This window comes from Cimex lectularius, unplaced genomic scaffold, assembly GCF_000648675.2.
Source record: "Cimex lectularius strain Harlan isolate CLEC.00 unplaced genomic scaffold, Clec_2.1 scaffold160, whole genome shotgun sequence".
Lineage (NCBI taxonomy): Eukaryota > Metazoa > Arthropoda > Insecta > Hemiptera > Cimicidae > Cimex > Cimex lectularius.
The window spans coordinates 1,359,131-1,378,915 of record NW_019392776.1 but is presented as its reverse complement, the minus strand read 5'-3'; the positions used below and the strand labels follow the sequence as shown (position 1 = coordinate 1,378,915).

Sequence of the window (19,785 nt, the reverse complement as noted above, 5' to 3'; positions counted from 1 at the left end):
TCCCCGGCCGCATCAGATAAACAAAAAAGGAAAAATCTCTCTCTGAAAGTTTAATAAAATCGGAAAGAACAGGAAAACCGGGGCGAAAGGGAAAAGCGAAAGAAAAAGGAAATATTCGTATCGCAGTGGACTGGTTGCCGCTAGGAGCGCGGTCGCGACTCGGCTTGAATCCTTCCTGCCGGCCGCCGGCTTTCGTCGGAAAACCGTTGGACGTACCGGGCGAAGATGGATTCGCTTCGAGCCGATCTGTCAACCATGGAGGAAGTGGTCGAAAATATCAAATCCCTCGAAACCGTCATCAAGGTATGTCACAGCAGTTTTTAGGGTGTAAGCAGGTTCCAAACATCCAACACTGGCCCGTCTTAATATTGTAATAAACAAAAAGTCAAACAAGTAAGTCACAACTCTTAACCCTGGGATGAGCTTTTTTACAAGAGGCCTACCCGACCAGCTTCCACATCCTCTTCCCGCACCATCCTGGGTCCTCGACAGCCGACTAATTCGATGTCTCTGACTAAGTGTGGCTGCTTGACTGAGTCCTGAACTTGACTGGAATGAGTTTGTGAGTTGAGTGAGTGTTGCTGCTGCGACTGAGTCCTCCTGACTGTGGCTGATTGAGTCCGCCCTCCTGTCCGCTGCTTCCGAGACACTCGACAGTCAACGTCGTGTCCTTGCCACTGCCTTTTCTAACGACTGTCTCGATGGTGGCTGTCTGAGTCCTCCTGACTGTGGCTGATTGAGTCCGCCCTCCTGTCCGCTGCTTCCGAGACACTCGACAGTCAACGTCGTGTCCTTGCCACTGCCTTTTCTAACGACTGTCTCGATGGTGGCTGTCTGAGTCCTCCTGACTGTGGCTGATGGACATGTCCCTGTCAATGTTGTTGACACACCCTGCAATTTGTATTTTCTTCTATTTAATTTTTAAGCTCCGGCAGCCTCAAAAATTCCTGAAAAAAAAAATCTTGCACGCACAACTCTCATTCAGACACTACCAGACAAATATTCAATGGTATAACAATTTGGGAAAAGGGCTAAATCTCATTATAAATTCCAATAAATTTGAGAAACACCCAGTAACTCCTTTAAATCACTCGATAGGCTGAGCCTTTGTCTAAAGGGTTAAAAAGTGCGACAGTCGACCAAAATATGTTTTTCAGGCAGAATGATACGTTCTCCACTTCGCATACATCAAGGACAAGTTTGTTGTGTATTAAAAGCCTATTGCCTTATGTGTCCTGTATTCGCAATCTAGAGAGAATCACAAGTTCTTTGTTATTATTATTGTTTTTAATTTTAATTTTTTTTTAAATTTATTTACTTATTTGGAAAAATACCTTCCACAGACGGAATAAAATCCATGCTGTAAAACACTTAATTTTTTGTTATATCATGTAATTTATTTGAAAAAAGAAAGTATATTCTATTCATTCTCACACACCATTTTTTACTGAAATTGTTTTGGTTGAGCTGAGTTCCATTAAAATGTTAATAGATTTTTTGTTTTGTATATACATAGAAATTGAGAGATGAACTAAATGAGATAAATAAACCGAAGGGTTTGATAAAATCGCTTTCAGAGGAAATTGAAATTTTGCGCAAGGAGACGAATACCATTCATGCCAAGCAAGAAGCTAAAATCAAGGAATACGAAGTCAAACAGTTGTGTTCATTAAAAGAACGGGTAATAAAAACAAAATATTTGCATGCATTTTTCTAATTATGTAAATGTCATATTGTATTGTATTATTGTCATGTTGTATTATACGCTGATGGACAAAATTAATGCCTTAAATTTTAATGCTATACCAAAATTAGGTTTGGTTGTAAAAATAAGATGTTTAAAAAGAAAAGTTATCGAGTAAAGAGCAAACAAAAATAAATAAATATACAGAAAATTCAAAATCAAATAAAAATGTAAAACAAAAAACTTTCTTGTCCCCTTTAATACCGATTATTTTCACCTCGGGCAAAATCATGTCTGTTAACCCGTATATGCCGTTTTTTTTTTTTTTTTTTTTTTTATATAGCTAGGCATTTAGTATGCAAATTAGTTGCAAAAACGCAACACCAGTCACTTGAGGAGTCATTTTTCCTTATTACCTTTGTCTTATACATATGTATGAAATTAGGATTATATTCGAAAACATAGGTAAATTAAAATCATCATGAATCATAATAACCTTATAATTATATATATATTTTTACAACATTCTTTTTTGTAACTACAAATTTTTTTCAATTGTCTAGTTTTGGTGAAATTCAAGAACACATTTTTCGTGCAATGCGATTCCGCATTTTACACATTGTTTAATGGTTGTGGATTTACATACTCCATCGGGTTCGTTTTTCTTTCGTCCCTAGGAAATGCCCAATTTTGTCGAATCGGGTCCCCGACGAAATGCTGCTCATAACAGTTGATGTCGAATACCCTGTTCATTTAGGTGCATTTCCGAATCTTTCAAGCAGTTCATTCGCAACACTTCTCTTGAACTGCAAAAAATCTAATGTCTTTCCTGGAGAAGCTCTGTATAACAACCAGGCATTCTGTAGAGCCACATCTACAGTCCAGAGAAATATGGGTCACCGCCATTTTTTAGACCTGATGGATGTACGGTAAGTGGCAACGTTTTGATCCTTCCTGTCTATACCCCCCCCCATGTTTTGGTTGTAAGACTTTATCATTTGCAGTTGTTGGACCTGGATTTTTTTATGAGCTGCGGAATATCTATGAGCCTTTGCACACAGTTATTTTCAACAGTATAAAGAAAAACGAAAATAACGTTGCATGTAAAAGAATAAGTAATATTGTAATAGAAAAACTTACTTTTCTTGAGACATTTCTCCTTCAAGAACGTTCAATTTGGAATACACAACACAAACGAGGGTTGCCAATAAAACGGAAAAGCAAATGAGTCATATTTCGTTGGAGGGTAAAGCTAAAAATAGAACCCGAAATAACATTTAATGGAAAGAAAAAGAAAATTCTATTTTAGAAAATGGGACGTTGCGTTTTTGCAACACTGGGCATATACGGGTTAAATGCCTTTGCATTCCTTCAAAAAGATTTCTGGTAAAATCATGCAATTTTTTTTTTTTCAATTTATCAAGAACAGCCGTTTCCAACTCTTCTAGGGTGTTAGGACCTGGGTTTCGCCGTCGTACTCGTCGCTTAATTTGGTCCCAAATGTGTTCAATCGGGTTCAAATCTGGGCTTTGAACTGGCCACACCAAGCACTCGATTCCAAACTCCTTCAGATAACCATCCACAAAAAGTGCTGAATGTGGCCTAGTATCATCTTGCATTAGCAAGAATCTCTCGCCGACATTCTACATGTGTTCTTCGATTATATCTTGTAAGTGCCTCTGTAAAGTTTGAGATATTTCTCGCACAACAATCAATTCGGTGTGGACGTCCAAGGAAATGCCACCCCAGAACACCAATGACCCACCTGAGAACCGCACAACATAAGACATACCTTTCTCTTGAGCATCTCATATAAAATTACACTCTCTGAAGATTTGAGGCCAACTCTCACCTCGTCTGTAAAGAGAACTTTCCCAATGTTCAATTCAGCTCAATATTCACCGGTATTCAATTGAAGCTTGGCCAGATTCTAAACTGTGATGGGAGAGGTTCATGTGCTGGATGCCAGGCCCTCAAGTTATTTCCATTGAACCTTCTTACTTTCTGAAGGAAATCAAAGCATTTCGGTCTCGCGTTATCAGATTTCCTATCTCATTTCCTGTAATGCTGTGGTTTCGTAAAGTTTGATGACGGATGAATTTATCGTCGCTCTGGTCTGTATACCACCCTGTCCTGGCCTTCTTGTGTTTCTCCGAAGGTCCTATTGTAGAGTGATTTACATTCAGTCCCCTGGCGAGTTCCACCTCTGACTGGAGCCATAGAAAAAGATTAACTGAAAACGATATTTAGGCATTGCAGAATGGAACGGTGTAATGTTACTTTTTGTGCAAATGTGATTAATCAGTACAAAAATAAATAAAGGAAGTAAACAAAGCATTATTTACTGTTTATTTGAATTACCTATACCTAATGTGGTAAGATAAGTGATTTAATTTTAAACTAAATAAATTGAGTGGTGTGTTAAATTTCTCCATCAGTGTAGTATAATTTAGTCGACTGCTTGTACTTCTTGAAATTCTCTCATTACAGATAGAAAATTTGAAGAAAGATGTTTCAACGTACCAAGAAAAAAATGAATCTCTCTCTCAAAAGCATAGATCAGAAATTGCCCACTTGGAGAAAATGTCTGAACAAGTAGACCCCGTTGATTATAAAGCATTACTGGACACATTAAAACAACTAAAGGTGATTCAAGAGTGTCAGTTTTATCATTGTTATTATATTTACCAATAATACTTTTATTTTTAAAAGGATGAAAATGTATATATCAAAAGTGCCCTAGAAAAATATAAAAATTTAGATTCCGAGCTCTTAGATGTATCCAGTGATAAGGAGAATATTGCTCTGTCATTAAAATATCTGGCTAACGAACAATCTGAGCTTTCTGCGTCCTCTGCTGAAACCATAGACAAATTGAAAACGGCGAAGCTTGCCTTGGAGGTTCCCTGAGTCGATTTTAAATTTTCATGGGGATAATAATAATTTATTTTAAATGTTTTAGGAAGAGCAAGAACAAAATGCAATTATGTTGTCTGAATTGGCGACTCTTAAATCGGGACCCACACGCCTTGATGACGGTACGTCTTTGTTTTATGAAGTTGAAGGCAAAAGGCAGAAATTGTTGAACAATTTAAAAATATTAGCAAATAAGTATGAACAGATGAAAACAGTGTGTTTGCAAAAAGAAAGTGAAAAAAATAGATTAATGGTAATTATTTCCTTCGCATAAAAAACATCTCTTATTAACGATCAATTACCATTTGATGTGTCTTTACAGCAAGACAATGCAATGTTTCAATCACTACTCGATAACGACATCGAACAGAAACATTTCGACAACGAAATAAATAATACTTCTGTACAACGAATAAAAGTAATTATGATTTATATTTTAGCATAGACATTTAAATTGGTGGTCAGAATTCATTTAATTACATTGTTATGGATGTGGGATCACTCGTTCACTTTTTCCTATGATACTAGATCAAAAATATTAAGACATTTTCTGATCGTTCTTAGCATTTGGCCCTTGGAGTCGATAAAAAAAACAAAAAAGGCATATTATATGTGCATTATTATTATTTAAATTCTTTTGTTGTCCATGTACTTTAGGTTTTTTATGTAACAGTTGATTTTTTTCGTATATATTAGTTCCATAAAAAGTTACAACGAAAGTCACTTCTAGTGAAGTAGGCAAAAAAATGGCTTTAGAATAAAACAATTTGGGTTCAATTTAAGCACACTTTAAGCCCTTAAATGTTAATTTTTATGTGTGGTGATTAGTGACTGTTAATCGATAATTATTCAGAAATCGTGAGATGCGGTCTGGTGTGATGTAGGTTTCAGAAAAACATTTTCTTTATCGTGCTAACATTTGACAACGTTGGGCACTCTCAACACGACACGCAAGAATGGCACAATTACACAGAAGACAAACACTTTGAGCCCTGAAGATGATCTCAATAAAGATCGAAACGTTGGCACGATAAAGAAAATGTTTTTCTGAAACCTACATCACACCAGACCGCATCTCACGATTTCTGAATAATTAGTTAATTTTTATAGCAAACAGGGGGGAAAAAATTTTTTTTTGTGTGTTGGGTTTGACAAGGGCAATTTTTTTCTCACTGGTGTACACACCATACAGCGTTTCACTTAAAAAATTGCATGCAAAAAAATGCAGCCAATTAGAGAAGAGCCCTACCGAATAAGCAGAGGCACTGCCCCACTGAAACACTCATCAACCTGACGAGATCTCGCCCATCACTAATCAACAATGGCAACAGACTCGTTGACACAATGAGGTCTCACTCATCACTAACGGAACACCATCGATGACAGCAAGAGTACTCGCACCATTAGCCTGATTCTCGCCTTCTAAACACAGCCGACCTGGCTACAAACGCCAACTGCTGCTCTCGGCTAATTGCTGCATTCGAGTACCTTCGGCCTCTCTGGAGTCAACCAGTTCACGGCCCATGGACTTCATCCAACGGATTACTCAGTCACAGACCACCACCAATGGCACCATGCACACGGTCTCAGCCTCAATTCATCGTCTCGACACTACGAAACAACACCGGCCCATTTCAGGGCCACAAAACTCCCAGTCACTAAACTGAGCCTGGTAGGTGAAAAATTTGAGAGAAACAATTAATTATTGATTTTAACAAAATTTTGTATTCAGGGGTTTTTAGGAGTGCAAGTAATGAAATTAACTTTTTGTTGCTTTGTAAAAACAATTTAACCCTCTTTGAAAGGAATCAACATGCTGGCAGCAAATTAGAAACCAAGGAATGTAGTAAAGTAGATTTAAAAAAAAAGAAGTTTATATTTGTTTTCTGTTCCAAAAAAGCTCTTGGCACAAAAATTTTGTTAAAATTGAAAGCTGAATTTTGTTTTTCAAATTTTTCACTTAAAACCTTGATTTTTGTTTCAAAACTTGCAATAACTTTGATGATTGGTTCTATAGGAAACTTGACAGGACCTTATAAATTTCACATATGGAAAAATGTGTATATTAGAACAGGATAAATGATCGTATAACTTCATAGTTGAAATACACTAAAAATAAAGAAAGAAAGAACAAAAATTAAGTTTTAAACAGTGTTTAAAATGAATCCGAATTGTTTTATTGCTTTAAAAAAAAAAAAAATTGTAATTTTTGATATATTTAATCTTATTTAATAAAATACTGCTTATTATTTTATTATCTTAGGTAAAACACAAATCAACTTATATAATAAATTTGAAATATATGCAGGGCAAAAGTATATTTTCATATTTAAAAATGTAAATTACATAAATTTTTCTCAGCTCCTAGGCCCTGAAGAAAAGAACGCTCAGATATGTGCCCACCATTTTTCAATCTAGTATCTTAGATTGTTTTTTAAATCAGTAATCCCACGTACAGTTTCCCTTTAGTTGGTATGAAAATTGCCAACTGAAGTTGTGTCTAATAATTTATATTTTTTTCGGTAGGATTTAAAAATAATCTGTTCTTCGTTGAAAGACCGGCCGGAGAGTAAAAAGACGGTGATGGTCTCTGAGAAAGATGGCAATTACAGCTGGTTGCCGAGCTTGCTTGAAAAATACAAGTAAATAAATATAAATTTTTCCTCCTATACCTCCTATTTATTGTTTTTGAAATCAGGTCAGATGCTAAACTGTCGGAAGAAAGATTGCATAGTCACAAAAGGAAACTTACGGAAATTCAAAGCAGACACTTCGATGCATTACAAAAACAAAACGAAATAAAAAAAGAACATGCAAACCTTTTAAAACAGAAAGAAGAAGTTCAGCTTAAATTAGGTAAAACTGATTAGTTATTAATTAACAATGTATTTTTGTATAAATAATATTTTTAGCACAAGAAAAGCACGGTATGAACTAACTTGTGTCAGCTTCCTAAAATTAACTATCTAATTGTTATATATTGTTACAGTTATTTTGTATAAATAAAATATTGTTTGCTAATTTGAACATTTATATGTCCTTAACTGTAGTTGTATGACAGTGTCGTTTTCTCTTCCAACCTCCTTACACATTTAAAAATACGGTAGAATTCATGCTGCCCCAGGTAACAGAAGCTCTCTATTCTAGCTAATAAATACTTTCATTCCAATTAATATATAATCACATAAACATACAAAATATTTATGTTTGAAGTGATCTGTGCTTCAGCACACACGCATATCACGTAGGATTTTTTTTTGTATAGAAAAAAAATTCACAAGTTTTTGTCTATTAACACATTTAAATTTCATGAAATAGGAGAATTAAAAAAAAGGGAAAACTTGTATTTCTGAAAATGTTTTTATTTAATAATTTATAGTTACGTTATAATCTAAAAAATGAAATAAAATTTATGAACAAATATTTTACATTGTTTTTTAAAAGTACAAATTCTGTATAACCTAAATAAGAAAAACATATGCAAGCATATTTAAAAAATTATTTACAGAAAAAAATACGCTTCTTTTTTTTTTTCAAAAATCACAACCTCATTGATAATCCTTAAAGATTAAATTTTCACCCCACAACATTTAATTTACAACTAACAATCAGAAAATTATTGCAAATTTTAAGCGGGACATTCAGTGAATATTTAGGTTGGATATATAAATATAATAAAAAGGAGATCACAACCCGATTTAAAATTAAACACGAACAAATATTTTGAGATTCAAACTACTCTTCTTTCTAAAACAAGTTTTTTGTTATTAAAAAAAAATATTTATGAGCATTTATTGTATTAACATTACTTCAACAAAAAACTTGAGAACATGTGAAATAATTATATAATGTGCATCGTGCTTCAGAAAATAGTGCAATGAGCCGTGCAGCTTTTCTTTTTTTACCAACTGACTACTCAGTCCATCGCCGCTTTCGTTGAATGTGTTGTGATCTCCTTCAAAGATGGAAAAATCAGTTGTTTGTACTATATCACTAGATCTAGAAGTTTTAAATTTCAGCATCTACAAACTCGACGTGGGTAAAAGGAAAGTGGCCGACTTTTCCTCTCAATTCTCCTTCCCACTGGCCGTTGATATTCATTTTTGTTACCGTAATCACTTCTCCCACTTCAAGTTTGAGTGCAGTTTTATCATAAGCATTAGGCACCCGTGCTTGTTTCACTTTAGCAAGCGCTGGTAATTTCCTCTGAAAACAAAAATGTAAAATCGTGGTTACAATGTTAATACTAGTATCAAATCCATTGAAATTTTCTTTAATTTACACCAAACAAAGTGTAATCCTACAGTAGCCTACCCTGAATATTTATTTAAAAAAAAAAACATTGTAACATTCAATTTATTTTAACATGAATATGTTTTTAGGCTGGGGAGTAAGCTTGGGTTGGGCTAAGTTATGTAGTGATTAATGTTACGAAAGAGTTAGATTGGGTTAGGGTTGCAGATAAGTTAAGGTAAGGGTTAAGTTACATCTACAAGATTTTTCGTGAAGGGGACAAAATATGGGAGTTCAAAGCACATGAACATTAGCAATGTTAACATAAAGGCCAGATGCCATTGGCTAGCAAAGTGATGAGATTAGCGAATTATAACAAAATGAAAGGAAAAGAGGGAGCTGAAGTCCCATTCCTTCAGGAGCTTACATTGAATATTTATTAAACCAACAGTGAAACCCTTCATACATTTATAAAACAACTTATTTTAAACATGGAAAAATGTTTGGGCTAGATACACAAATTTTTTGTATGTTCATTTTCTTATTACCAAGGAGTTCACTTGGGTTGGCCTAGGTTAACTTAGAAAAGGTTAAGTTATGTAGGGTTAGGAATAAGTTAGGTTATGATTAAGGATGAGTTAAGTTTGGTTAAAAAAATATACGACTTTACCACTTTTTCTTTTGTTAAGCAGAGGAAACATGAAAATGTGAAGCAGATGAACATTAGCCATGCTTTGATATTTTTTTTAAAGCAAAACCAAGATTAATTTAGAAATGGTTACATTATGTAGGGCCAGGGACAAGTTATGGTAAGATATGTAGGATTAGGAAGAAGTATGGTGAGAATAAGGGTTAGGGACAAGATAGGCTAGGTTAGGGATTAGGGACAAGTTTGGTTGTGTTAAAGGTTAGGTTAGGGGCGAGTTGGGTTAAGTAAGGGAAGGGTTAGGGTTAAAATTAGGGTGGTTTATGGTTAGAGACAAGTTGGGTTAGGTAAGGGTTGAGATTATGGTTAGGGATGTTAGGTTATTAGATAATGGTTGGGGATGAATTAGGTTAGGTAAAGGGAGACAAGTTAGGTTATGTTAGATAAGGGTTAGGGAAGAGTTAGGTTAGGTTATGTACGGGTTAGAATAGGTGAGGTAAGGGTTAGGGATGAGTTAGGTTAGGAACTAATTAGGTTAGGTACAGATTAGGGACGAGTTAGATTATGTTAGTTAAGAGTTAGGGACAACTTGTGTTCGGGTTAATATTAGGGGTGTTAGGTTAGGTTAGGTAAGGGTTAAGATTATGGATATTAGGTAAGGATTAGGATTAGGGATGTTATTTTAAGTTATGTAAAGGTTAGAGGTATGGGTTAGGGTTAAGGACAAGTTAGATTATGTTAGAAATGAGTTAGGTTAATAAAAGAAATGCCTGAAACCTAACAGAACTTTTTATGGAAATATTTAAATGGCTACCTGTACATTCGGCCTTCTTACTGGTTCCGAATGGCTTCCGCTTGGAGAATGTGTTTCAACTAAATTTACTGTAGAATCAGATGCTCCTTCTTGGCCATCATACTGGAACGATATTAATTCGCATAAAGAAAAGAAAAAAATTAGGACCTTTAAATAAAAACTAAATACCTTTTGCACATATGGCACTGGTATGGACCCGACATGACCCAAGGAATTTTTCGCTGTCCACCAGTGCTCTTCGTCTTTTGACACAATGGTCAACACTTCACCTTTTCTAAATGGCAAATCATCTTGATCCTAAAATTACCAATGGAAGATTAGTATTTAAAGTAAGCAACAATTGAAGAAAAACTAAAATAAACTCACGCTTCCTTTGAAATCATATTTCGCTATAACCTTTTCAGCCCTCCTAGGGGCAGGACGAATCAATGGAGTCGTATCTAAGTAGTGTAATTTGTAAAATGATAATAAACCAGGCAAATCGTTGAACATTTGATCGCCTATTCTATATTTCACTTGATCATTTTGCTGAATTTTATTAATTATATAGTGGCTGACTTTGCTGTCTTCTCTAAAGCACACAAAAATATGTAAATACACAGACAATGGGCAAACAAATGTTGCAAATCATTAGAGTAATGACAACCACACTACAAAATATTTTACAAAATTGCGAACCTGACACAAAGTACGAAATCTCCTGCAATTGAAATGCTGTCTCTAACTAAAAAAACACCACCTTCTTTTTCTCCCATGAGCAGTTCCGTTGCATCTTGCCTTGACATAGAACCAAAATACCAGCTGAAAAAATTAAATAAAACAATTTTTTCAAAAAGTAAACAAATCCAAGAAAATACTTTTTGTAATGATTTACTTTCATATTATTATATTTTTATGTATAAAACAGTAATATACCCACCTATTTTTGTCATAAGGGTCAAATGACGTAGCCATTGTCTATATGTAAAGCTAGATAACTCTTAAATGCATGCATGAGGTTGAAGTTTGTTGTGCAGCTTCTTCAGCTGCATGTCTGTAAGTAAAGAAAAAATAAATTGAACAATCTTCCTTAAGAACAGTAAATAGGGACGTTTCCATCGATTAAACACCAGGCATCATACAGGCACCTTAAGAAGATGTCGGGAATGATTTGTGATAAAAGGTGTTGGGATGAGTTTCAAGTGTTTTCTAGAGGCATCTGTATCAACTTATTGTAGTTTGAGGACAAATGGAATTGGAAGGTCTGTATAAGTTGGGTACAAAGTAGGGAGCTTGGTTGGTTCGAAAGATTTTAGACTAGAGCGGATTATTTGGAGGTTGAATTGCTTGATTGAATCCAACAGATCAATTCCATTCAGATTGGTTGAGGTAATGATGTAGATGAGATGAAGTGTAGTGAAAGTTTAGATTATATGTATGTTACAGTCTTTTGTCGATGTAAAGTTCTACTATTAGATCTGTTTTCAACTTTGGCTTATCATTTTAGGATTTCATTGACATCAAATTGCCAAAACCTGACACAAAATGTTACTTGAATAATAAATGAGTAAAAGACCATGGCATTTGGTACAACAGTGGTTCAGCAGGTTCTATCAATCAATGTTCTTGGAAATAAATATGGTTCCATGGTTTTCTACAGAGTACGGTAGCAAACAATTTTTTCAGCCTCAAACATGCTTAAGAACAAATTACAGTATTTGTGGATCTTACTTCCACCGAATTAGTCTTAGGCCATCGCCTAATTGCTCCACATTATCTTTATCTGTCCTGAATACAAGACATAAAGGAAGAGCCTATTAAACTGGATTCCCCAGCAGAGGGAAATGATTAAACCTTTTAGTTATGAGACCTTGTGGGCATAGGAAGTGGTGGTGTATATAGACTCCTTATTGCAAGGTAACGGAGTACCTAAATAGATTGGTACTATTTAAACAAAATTCGATGCTTGGGAGGCCAGCTGATCGTCGGGTAGAGGAGTGGAGCACTCAGGGCAAATTTTGAAGATGTGGAACTACTTACATCGTTTTACAGCACTGTCAAAAAGTCCACATCCTCCCAACACATTCGCAAGAGAAGACGGAGTTCCCAAAGGTTTAAAAAAGCATAAATATATATTGCTTCTAGGTCTCTTTTCAAGGGTGGCTTCGGCTCACGTGAATTGTGCGGGTGGTGTTGCTGGCAACACGGGACACTGGCTATATGAATCAAAGCAAGCCTTAAAAAAGTCCCAAATAGGTGGTTGCTGGAAGAGAAATAAAATTGTAATAGAAGGGTGAAGGTTATTTAGGTTGAGTCTGATCCTCCTTCTTTCTTGAACTGTTCATTTAAACAAGAATGGTCCTGGAGGTTCCTGAATACCACTACGTAGTCTGGTTTTTCAGATTTGTCTACGTGTACACTGAATAGAGAATTGTACCAAGGATGGTGCCTTACATTACACCTGCTTCAACATAGTGGATCCTAACAACCAAAAAATCCAACAACCACCAAAAAAATTTGTTTTCACTATTTATTTGTATCTTGTACATGAATTACACACATTACATTGTTACATTGATTTTATAGTATTGTTTCTAATGCTATAAAATCCTGTGCAAAACACTAACACTACGGCTAGTACAGCACCTGGAAGACACACGTTAAAAGAAGCCAGCCAACATTCCCACTCTCTGTATATGTCATCGGATTAAGGGAGAGGTCTCGGGGCCATCATTGTTTGATGACACGGATGGTTCTCGGGATGAGAGGTAGTAGAAAGGGCTTGAGAAGTAGGTTTAGGATCGGTTCAAAGTTTGACGTGAAACTTAATTAAGCAGAAATGATTCAATTACTGTTGTTGTAGATAGTAAGGTTGGAGACGTAGTAATAAGCTTGGATGATTTTTCTGATTTTGATTAGAATTGGGATTGATTACTTTTGATTGGAATGCTTGACTTCGTTGGATGTTAGATGGCTTGATACAGTTCCACTCCATATGTCCAAATAGGTCGAATTAATGTTTTGTACAGTTGGTTATTCACTGTCATGTCTGATTTAGGTCCTATAAGTTGTCCACGTAAGTATATAGTGTTGGGATGTATCTATACTATACAAAGTATAAATGGTATATAGGGTGGGACCAAAAATGCTCCCTTGTAGGGCACCAGCCTGGATTGGTTGTCAAGACACATTCCAATCTCACATAGAAAAAATTACCAACAACTTAAATATTATTTAACTTACAGAGGTTTTCCAAAGCTGTAGGCTTACTAGAGAACGGTCCATTCTCTAAATCGTTGAAACTCCTCCTCCATGAATTATATCTCCAGTTTCTAGATGGATAATTTACAAATGATTATCTTAGGAACAGCTCACGAGATTCTATGACAAAAATAAAATATTGATTAGAAATAATATTTATAAATGTATATTAATCAATTAAATTAATCTTATTTATTTTTAATTATTAAATTATTCTGTTATACAGGAATTTAGTAACATTCTATACAATTCTATGTAATATTTAAATTATTATTGATCCAAAGTAGCATGGTTATGTTCTTTTGAATTTGTTGTATAAAGAAAAACTAATTGTTAAAATGCAATCCATTCCATTCAAATGTACCCATGCAATATAAATAAATTGTAAAAAAAGTACATATGTAGATGGATGTTTGTGAACTAATGCTTTACTTTTTTTTTTAAACCTGTAGAAAAATTTTATGATCAAACTGTCATAATGATGTGTAATAAAGAGTGTTTAGTTCTACATCGGGAAATTTCTTTTTGAACGAAAATTCCATAATGTAAGATGATGTAATCAACATTACATAACATTCCAAAACTGCCTAGTTTCCTAATCAAATTTACATCTCAAACTTTAAAAACCAAAAGATTCACGATCGACATACGAAACGAATTAGTACTTGTGAATATTTGGTCAAAATTTTAATCTTTCCTAAGCTCTCATTAATACACGATCGTAGAATTAAAATATAAAAAATACCTTATTTTCAGACAAAAAATTCAAAATTACATTGCCATACCTACGTTATTGAAATTAAACTTTATCCGCAACATTGTTATCTTGCATAATTGGAATTCAAATAAAACTATTATCTAAAGTCTCCTTGAAACAATTTCAAATAGACAAATTCACAACAATCCGTGTGGTCAGCCAATTTTTTTAATTTTTTAATTTTATTATTTTTTTAAGTGAACCTTTTCATATTTATTAGGATTTACCTTTAGTTAAATAAACAAATTCAGCTACGCCATTGTCCTTTGTATATCGGTTGGTCTGGCACTGTGTTTCGTAGTGCCAGATTCATTTTTGAATTTATCAGACATTTACCAAATCTATAAATTCTGTGCGTAAAATTATCTGTAATGACAGAAACAAAATTTGAAAATTAAAGATTTCATTTTTTTTTCTTCTTTCCAAATAATATTGTTAACAATTACAAAATAGTTTAATGGTTTTCAATTTTTACTATACAACTGTAAGAATAGGAAATTCCTAATTAGTGGTGTACGCTAAAAATCCAGAGGTTTTATAAATTCATTGCACTCTGAAAGTAAGTCCATTTGGCTTTGTTCTTGGCATTTCTTCTCTTAGGTGTCTTTGCACAAACAGGACATGTTCCTATATTTTTTTTTTCTTACTAGCAATATCTGCACAGGCTTGTTTCTGCCTTTTTGAGTCCATAAATTGGTTGAAAAATGCATCATTGAGAAACAAATCTTTACACTTACTAACCGATTTGATATATTAGCTTTCGAAAGAGAAAATCAAGGAATCAGGCATTGTCCGATTGATACTAATCTAAGAAACTTTAAACGATGATAATGACATTTTTTCTTGCAATATTACAAAATTATACGTGTGGACCAAACACAATGTGAAAATCCCATTAAATAATTTTTATTTGTAAAGTGTAAGGTTGAGATCGAACCTTGGGATTTTTTTCGCCAGAAATACACTCAAATACAAAAAACAAAAATGTATTTTTTATGCTGAACCAGCATTGGGTCTGTTAGTAATTTTTGGGTTACTAGCAAGCTTATAGCTATATTATTCACAATACATTTATTTTAATTATTCAGAAATCATGACCAGACCGCATCTCACGATTTCTGAATAATTATCAATTAACGGTCACTAACCACCACACATTTATTTTAATGTAAAGAGACCAGAAATTCAGTTTAATTTAAGTTTTAATCAAAATTATTTAACCATGACATATGAAAGAAAATTAACCAAAACACTGGAAAATCATTTAGAGATAGATTAAAATTTAACAAACAATTTATTACTTAGTTTTGCTCTTAGCAACATGTATCCTCTTCTGGCCTCATGGAAGGCCTTAAGTTTCCTAGGCATCGAGTAAATAAGCGATTGGATTTTGTCTTGTAAAACAGAATTCTTTAACAAGTACAATTTGTGTCTTGTAAAACAGAATTCTTTAACAAGTACGATTTGAAACTGTTCAAAGCTCGGAGGCATCAAACCATGTCTAACCCATCTCTTTATCATATCCCATAAGTGTTCTAAAGAACATTGTGGTCATTCCTATCCTACAAGTAATTGGTGACCACTCGAGCTACATGAGGTTGAGCATTATTATCATGCATTAATATGAATCTGTTCCTAATAAATGGAGCAAATGGGACCACAGCTTCCAGAAGAACCCTCAATATACCTTAGTGCAGTCAAAGATCCATTCTGTGTGATAACCAGTTTGATTCGGGCGTGAATGTTGATTCCAACCCATACCTTAACTAGCTGTCTTTTAAAAGACTGTGACTCACGAGTGGCACATGAAGCAAAGCGTTTTCTATGTCTTTTCCACACAGGGTCCCAGTCATCTGATTGGCACAACCGGCACTCATCTATTAAGAGACCCCTCCCCCATTGTTTAAATGTCAAAGCGAGATGCTGATTTGCGAATAATCGCCTTTCTCTTCAGTAGTTGAGAACCTGATGCAGGATGTCTTTTTAGGCTATGCTCATGAAGCCTTCTGATGACTATTTTAAAACTCACCCTTACATTACAGACTGTTTGGAGTTAACTACCTCTCCTGGAAGCCGTTAAATGTTGGTATGATAAAACGATCGTCTCTAGATGTTGTACAATGTAGTCGATCACTACCTTCTTTTTGATCGAGACTTCCGGAGGACCTAAACCACTGTAGACCATCGTGGATTGTGGAGCATGGCATACTCAACTTTATTGTTTCTTCATTTAAAAAATCAATTAATTCACTTGATATATGTTTTAAGTAACTATTAGTTTATTTATTTATTTATTGTCTTTGAATGTATATAGGTATATTTGGTATACAACTGCAAAATAATTAATGATGTGCAGATCTTTTGGTACATGAGCAGCTAAGGACTATATAATAATAATCCTGAAATAAGATTAAATTGGTTGTAGATCTAGATGGATGGAAAACGTGTTATGAGATTGTTAAACTTTTAAGAAAAGAGAACCGTCTAGAAAAATGTGTGAGAATTTATCCTTGGACTATCTGGTAATAAAAAATTTAAAAAATCGAATGCTTTGTAAAACTCGTTAAAAGCTAAATTTATATTCTTGCGGTCCCAATCATACTCATAAACACCTTTAGATAAGGCTACAAAAATAATAGACTAGATAACAATTCATCACGGAGGAAAGATCACTTTTAATGAGAAAATTAGTAAATTTGATGGGATTTGTTGTTCTTAGAAAATTCATATAAACTGGAGTAAAGGATTTTTCATATATTTTCGGCCATAAAATATATATATAATATATACATATGTAATTGAGTTTGGTGTTATAGTACAAAAACTGAATAACTGAAATACTGATTAATTAAGCCTATGGTAAAAAAAAATTATTTGGCCTAAATTAGATGGATGTTTCTTTGCAGCTATATAATAATATAAGTTGTTTAATTAGAAGCAGTTCATTAAGAAAAATTTGACCTTGTACAAGTAAGGTAAGTGTGGTTCTGTCCTTTTTAATAAATGAGTGGAACATGATGACCTTAGGTTCTCTGTCTTGATAAGAGATGTTATGAAATATACCACTCGATCACTGCTTTTAGAAGTAATTTTATAGCAAAAAAAGGCAAGCAAGGTTTTGCCTTGTTCCAAGTAGAATATGAATCCTTCAAACAGTGTAGTTCTGTCCTTTCTCTTACTTAATAAATGAGTGGAACATGATGACCTTAGGTTCTCTGTCTTGATCATTGCCATGTTCTTCAAACTGATCACTTTTCAATCATTGGCTTGATAAGAGATGTTATGAAATATACCACTCGATCACTGCTTTTAGAAGTAATTTTATAGCAAAAAAGGCAAGCAAGGTTTTGCCTTGTTCCAAGTAGAATATGAGTCCTTCAAACAGTGGAGTTCCGTCCTTTCTGACTTTTAAGAAATGGATCAATATTATTGGAGCTGAGGTGTCTGGATGAAACATGACGACCTTAGGGTCAGTGTTGATTATTTTAACTAGTGGTTCTTCAAATCTATCCCTTTTGATCCATTGGCTTGATAAGAGATGTTATGATATAAACCACTCGATCACAATCACTGTTGTTAGAAGTAGTTTTGTAGAAAAATAGTTAAGCAAGGGCATTTTTGTCATGTTAACATAGAATAAGGCCTTCGGATGGGTTATGTCCTTTCTGTTATTTAAGAAACGGATCAATGTCATCGGAGCTGATTTGTCCGGATGGTACATGACAACCTGAGGTTCTCTGTCTTGATGATTGTTAGGTTTTTCAAATTGATCAGTTTTCATTCATTGGTTTGATAAGAGGTGTTATGAAATAAACCACTTGATCACTGCGTTTAAAAGTAATTTTATATACTAAGCTATTGCCTCGTTCCAAGTAGAATATGAGACCTTTATACAATGTAGATCTGTCCATTCTGATTTTTAAATAATGGAAAAATGTCAGTATATTACCTAGCGGTTCTTCAAATTTTCAATTAGCTTAAAGATCTTGATATGAAATAAACCACTCAATGTCACCGCTTTTTAACCGATTTGTCCCCAGATATCTTTCCAAAAGAACCGATTTTTGAAATATTTTATTCAAGAGAGAATCGTGACAGTAAAGTAACGATTCTTTGAACAGATTATAAAGGATTGTTGGATAGGAGGTGGACTTTATTTCTGACAAGGCCATTTTAAAATAAAAGTTCAGGTCCAAAGCTGAGTCGGTCTCGTTCTCAATTTTCCCATCTCCAGCACAGTTTTCGGATTTTTTTCTTTCAAAAACCAGCACGGAAGTTTTCTGATTTAAAATGGGGCCGAAATTTAAAAGAAAGGTCGGGTCAATTTACACTAAACTCAAGCGTGTAAAGTGGGGGAGAATAAATCGAAAATGAACCGAAAAACGAGCAGAAGTGAGAATAGGATTTCAAAAAGGAAAACTGGGACTTTGTGCAGGGTGAAACGAGCCAAAATGAGAAGATCGATAAAAACGAAAGCCTCGGCTGAAAAACATCGTGCAAGCCGAGGATGATGAAATTTTCATGTCAATCTATGAGAAAAGGGTTTTTTGAATAATAATTGACCTTTGTACTCACCGAGGATGGTTTTTAAACGTACAGGCGTTGATTGATCCCCGGAGAGTTGGGATTGCTTTTAATTCGAACACGGTTCGAGGGCGGATCGGATTTTCCTTAGAATATTTTTTCTTAGAAACAAAAATATTCCCGAGGGCAAAACCGAAACGAGTCGTGCTCGAACATCAATCGGCCGTTTTCGACCCTAGGAGAAGCGCATTTAATAATACGCGATCGCAAATTTCTGGGTTAACCGTACGAGCTATTGTAAACGGACAGTGTTGTCCAATGTCCAATGTCAGTTACACGAACAAAATCAACCTAAATCACTTATTAAAACAATCTATTAACCATTTTTACCATTACATATTTTTTGGCTTTTAAATATTTTCTAAATTTTCTACCTTGGCATAATTTTTATAAGAAAAAAAAATTAAAGATTACCAATAATTTTCAATAGGGGGGGGGGCGCTCAATACCATGCACATTCAAATTTTGACTTTGGAGCACAGTACTATGGTCAAGCAGGCAAAACTATTTTGCAAAAATTAGATAAGATACAGTACAAATGCCTAAGAGTGAGCGTTGGAGCACTCCGATAAACACCAATTGACATTTTTCTAGTTTAGGCAAACGCACCTCCGCTTGACCATAGAAGAAAAGTGTTAACAGGTCATTTTGTACTGTCACTTATGGCGAGACACAACTGTACTACAGCATTGCCCTCTTGACGTGTAAAGTACTGACGTAAAAATACTGGACAAAAAAAGAAAGAATCACCTTTCACATACGCTTTCACCAATCTAGCCAAACACGAATCATCTTATTTTAACACAAACTTTGAAAGTATTCGACAATATTATATACCTACATACACCGACTTGAATAAAAGTCACCCAAAAATATCTAAGTGATCATTATGCCAGATTTCCAGACGGACA

General features: G+C 34.4%; 2 protein-coding genes across 3 annotated transcripts; one reads left to right on the top strand and one right to left on the bottom strand.

The window, feature by feature from the left end:
* The first annotated feature begins 125 nt into the window (after positions 1 to 125).
* On the top strand, positions 126 to 7,627 carry LOC106672632 (GRIP and coiled-coil domain-containing protein 2-like). Its single transcript, XM_014404213.2, has 9 exons — positions 126 to 303; positions 1,517 to 1,681; positions 4,175 to 4,330; positions 4,397 to 4,585; positions 4,647 to 4,853; positions 4,923 to 5,018; positions 7,127 to 7,242; positions 7,299 to 7,456; positions 7,513 to 7,627. The coding sequence occupies exons 1-9, from the start codon at positions 226 to 228 to the stop codon at positions 7,536 to 7,538; spliced, it is 1,191 nt and encodes a 396-aa protein (XP_014259699.1). The 5' UTR covers positions 126 to 225; the 3' UTR covers positions 7,539 to 7,627.
* An 863-nt stretch (positions 7,628 to 8,490) lies between these two features.
* LOC106672731 (adapter molecule Crk) lies at positions 8,491 to 19,117 on the bottom strand. 2 transcript variants are annotated; one of them, XM_014404394.2, is made up of 9 exons: positions 18,866 to 19,117; positions 14,518 to 14,656; positions 13,516 to 13,653; positions 11,213 to 11,326; positions 10,972 to 11,094; positions 10,660 to 10,864; positions 10,462 to 10,590; positions 10,294 to 10,395; positions 8,491 to 8,806 (listed from the first exon to the last, which is right to left on the bottom strand). In XM_014404394.2, exons 4-9 carry the CDS (start codon positions 11,245 to 11,247, stop codon positions 8,609 to 8,611), a joined length of 792 nt encoding a protein of 263 aa, XP_014259880.1. In that variant the 5' UTR covers positions 11,248 to 11,326; positions 13,516 to 13,653; positions 14,518 to 14,656; positions 18,866 to 19,117; the 3' UTR covers positions 8,491 to 8,608. The 2 variants fall into 2 exon arrangements, with proteins under 2 accessions (XP_014259880.1, XP_014259872.1); XM_014404386.2 differs by lacking the exon at positions 14,518 to 14,656.
* Between the last annotated feature and the right edge of the window lie 668 nt (positions 19,118 to 19,785).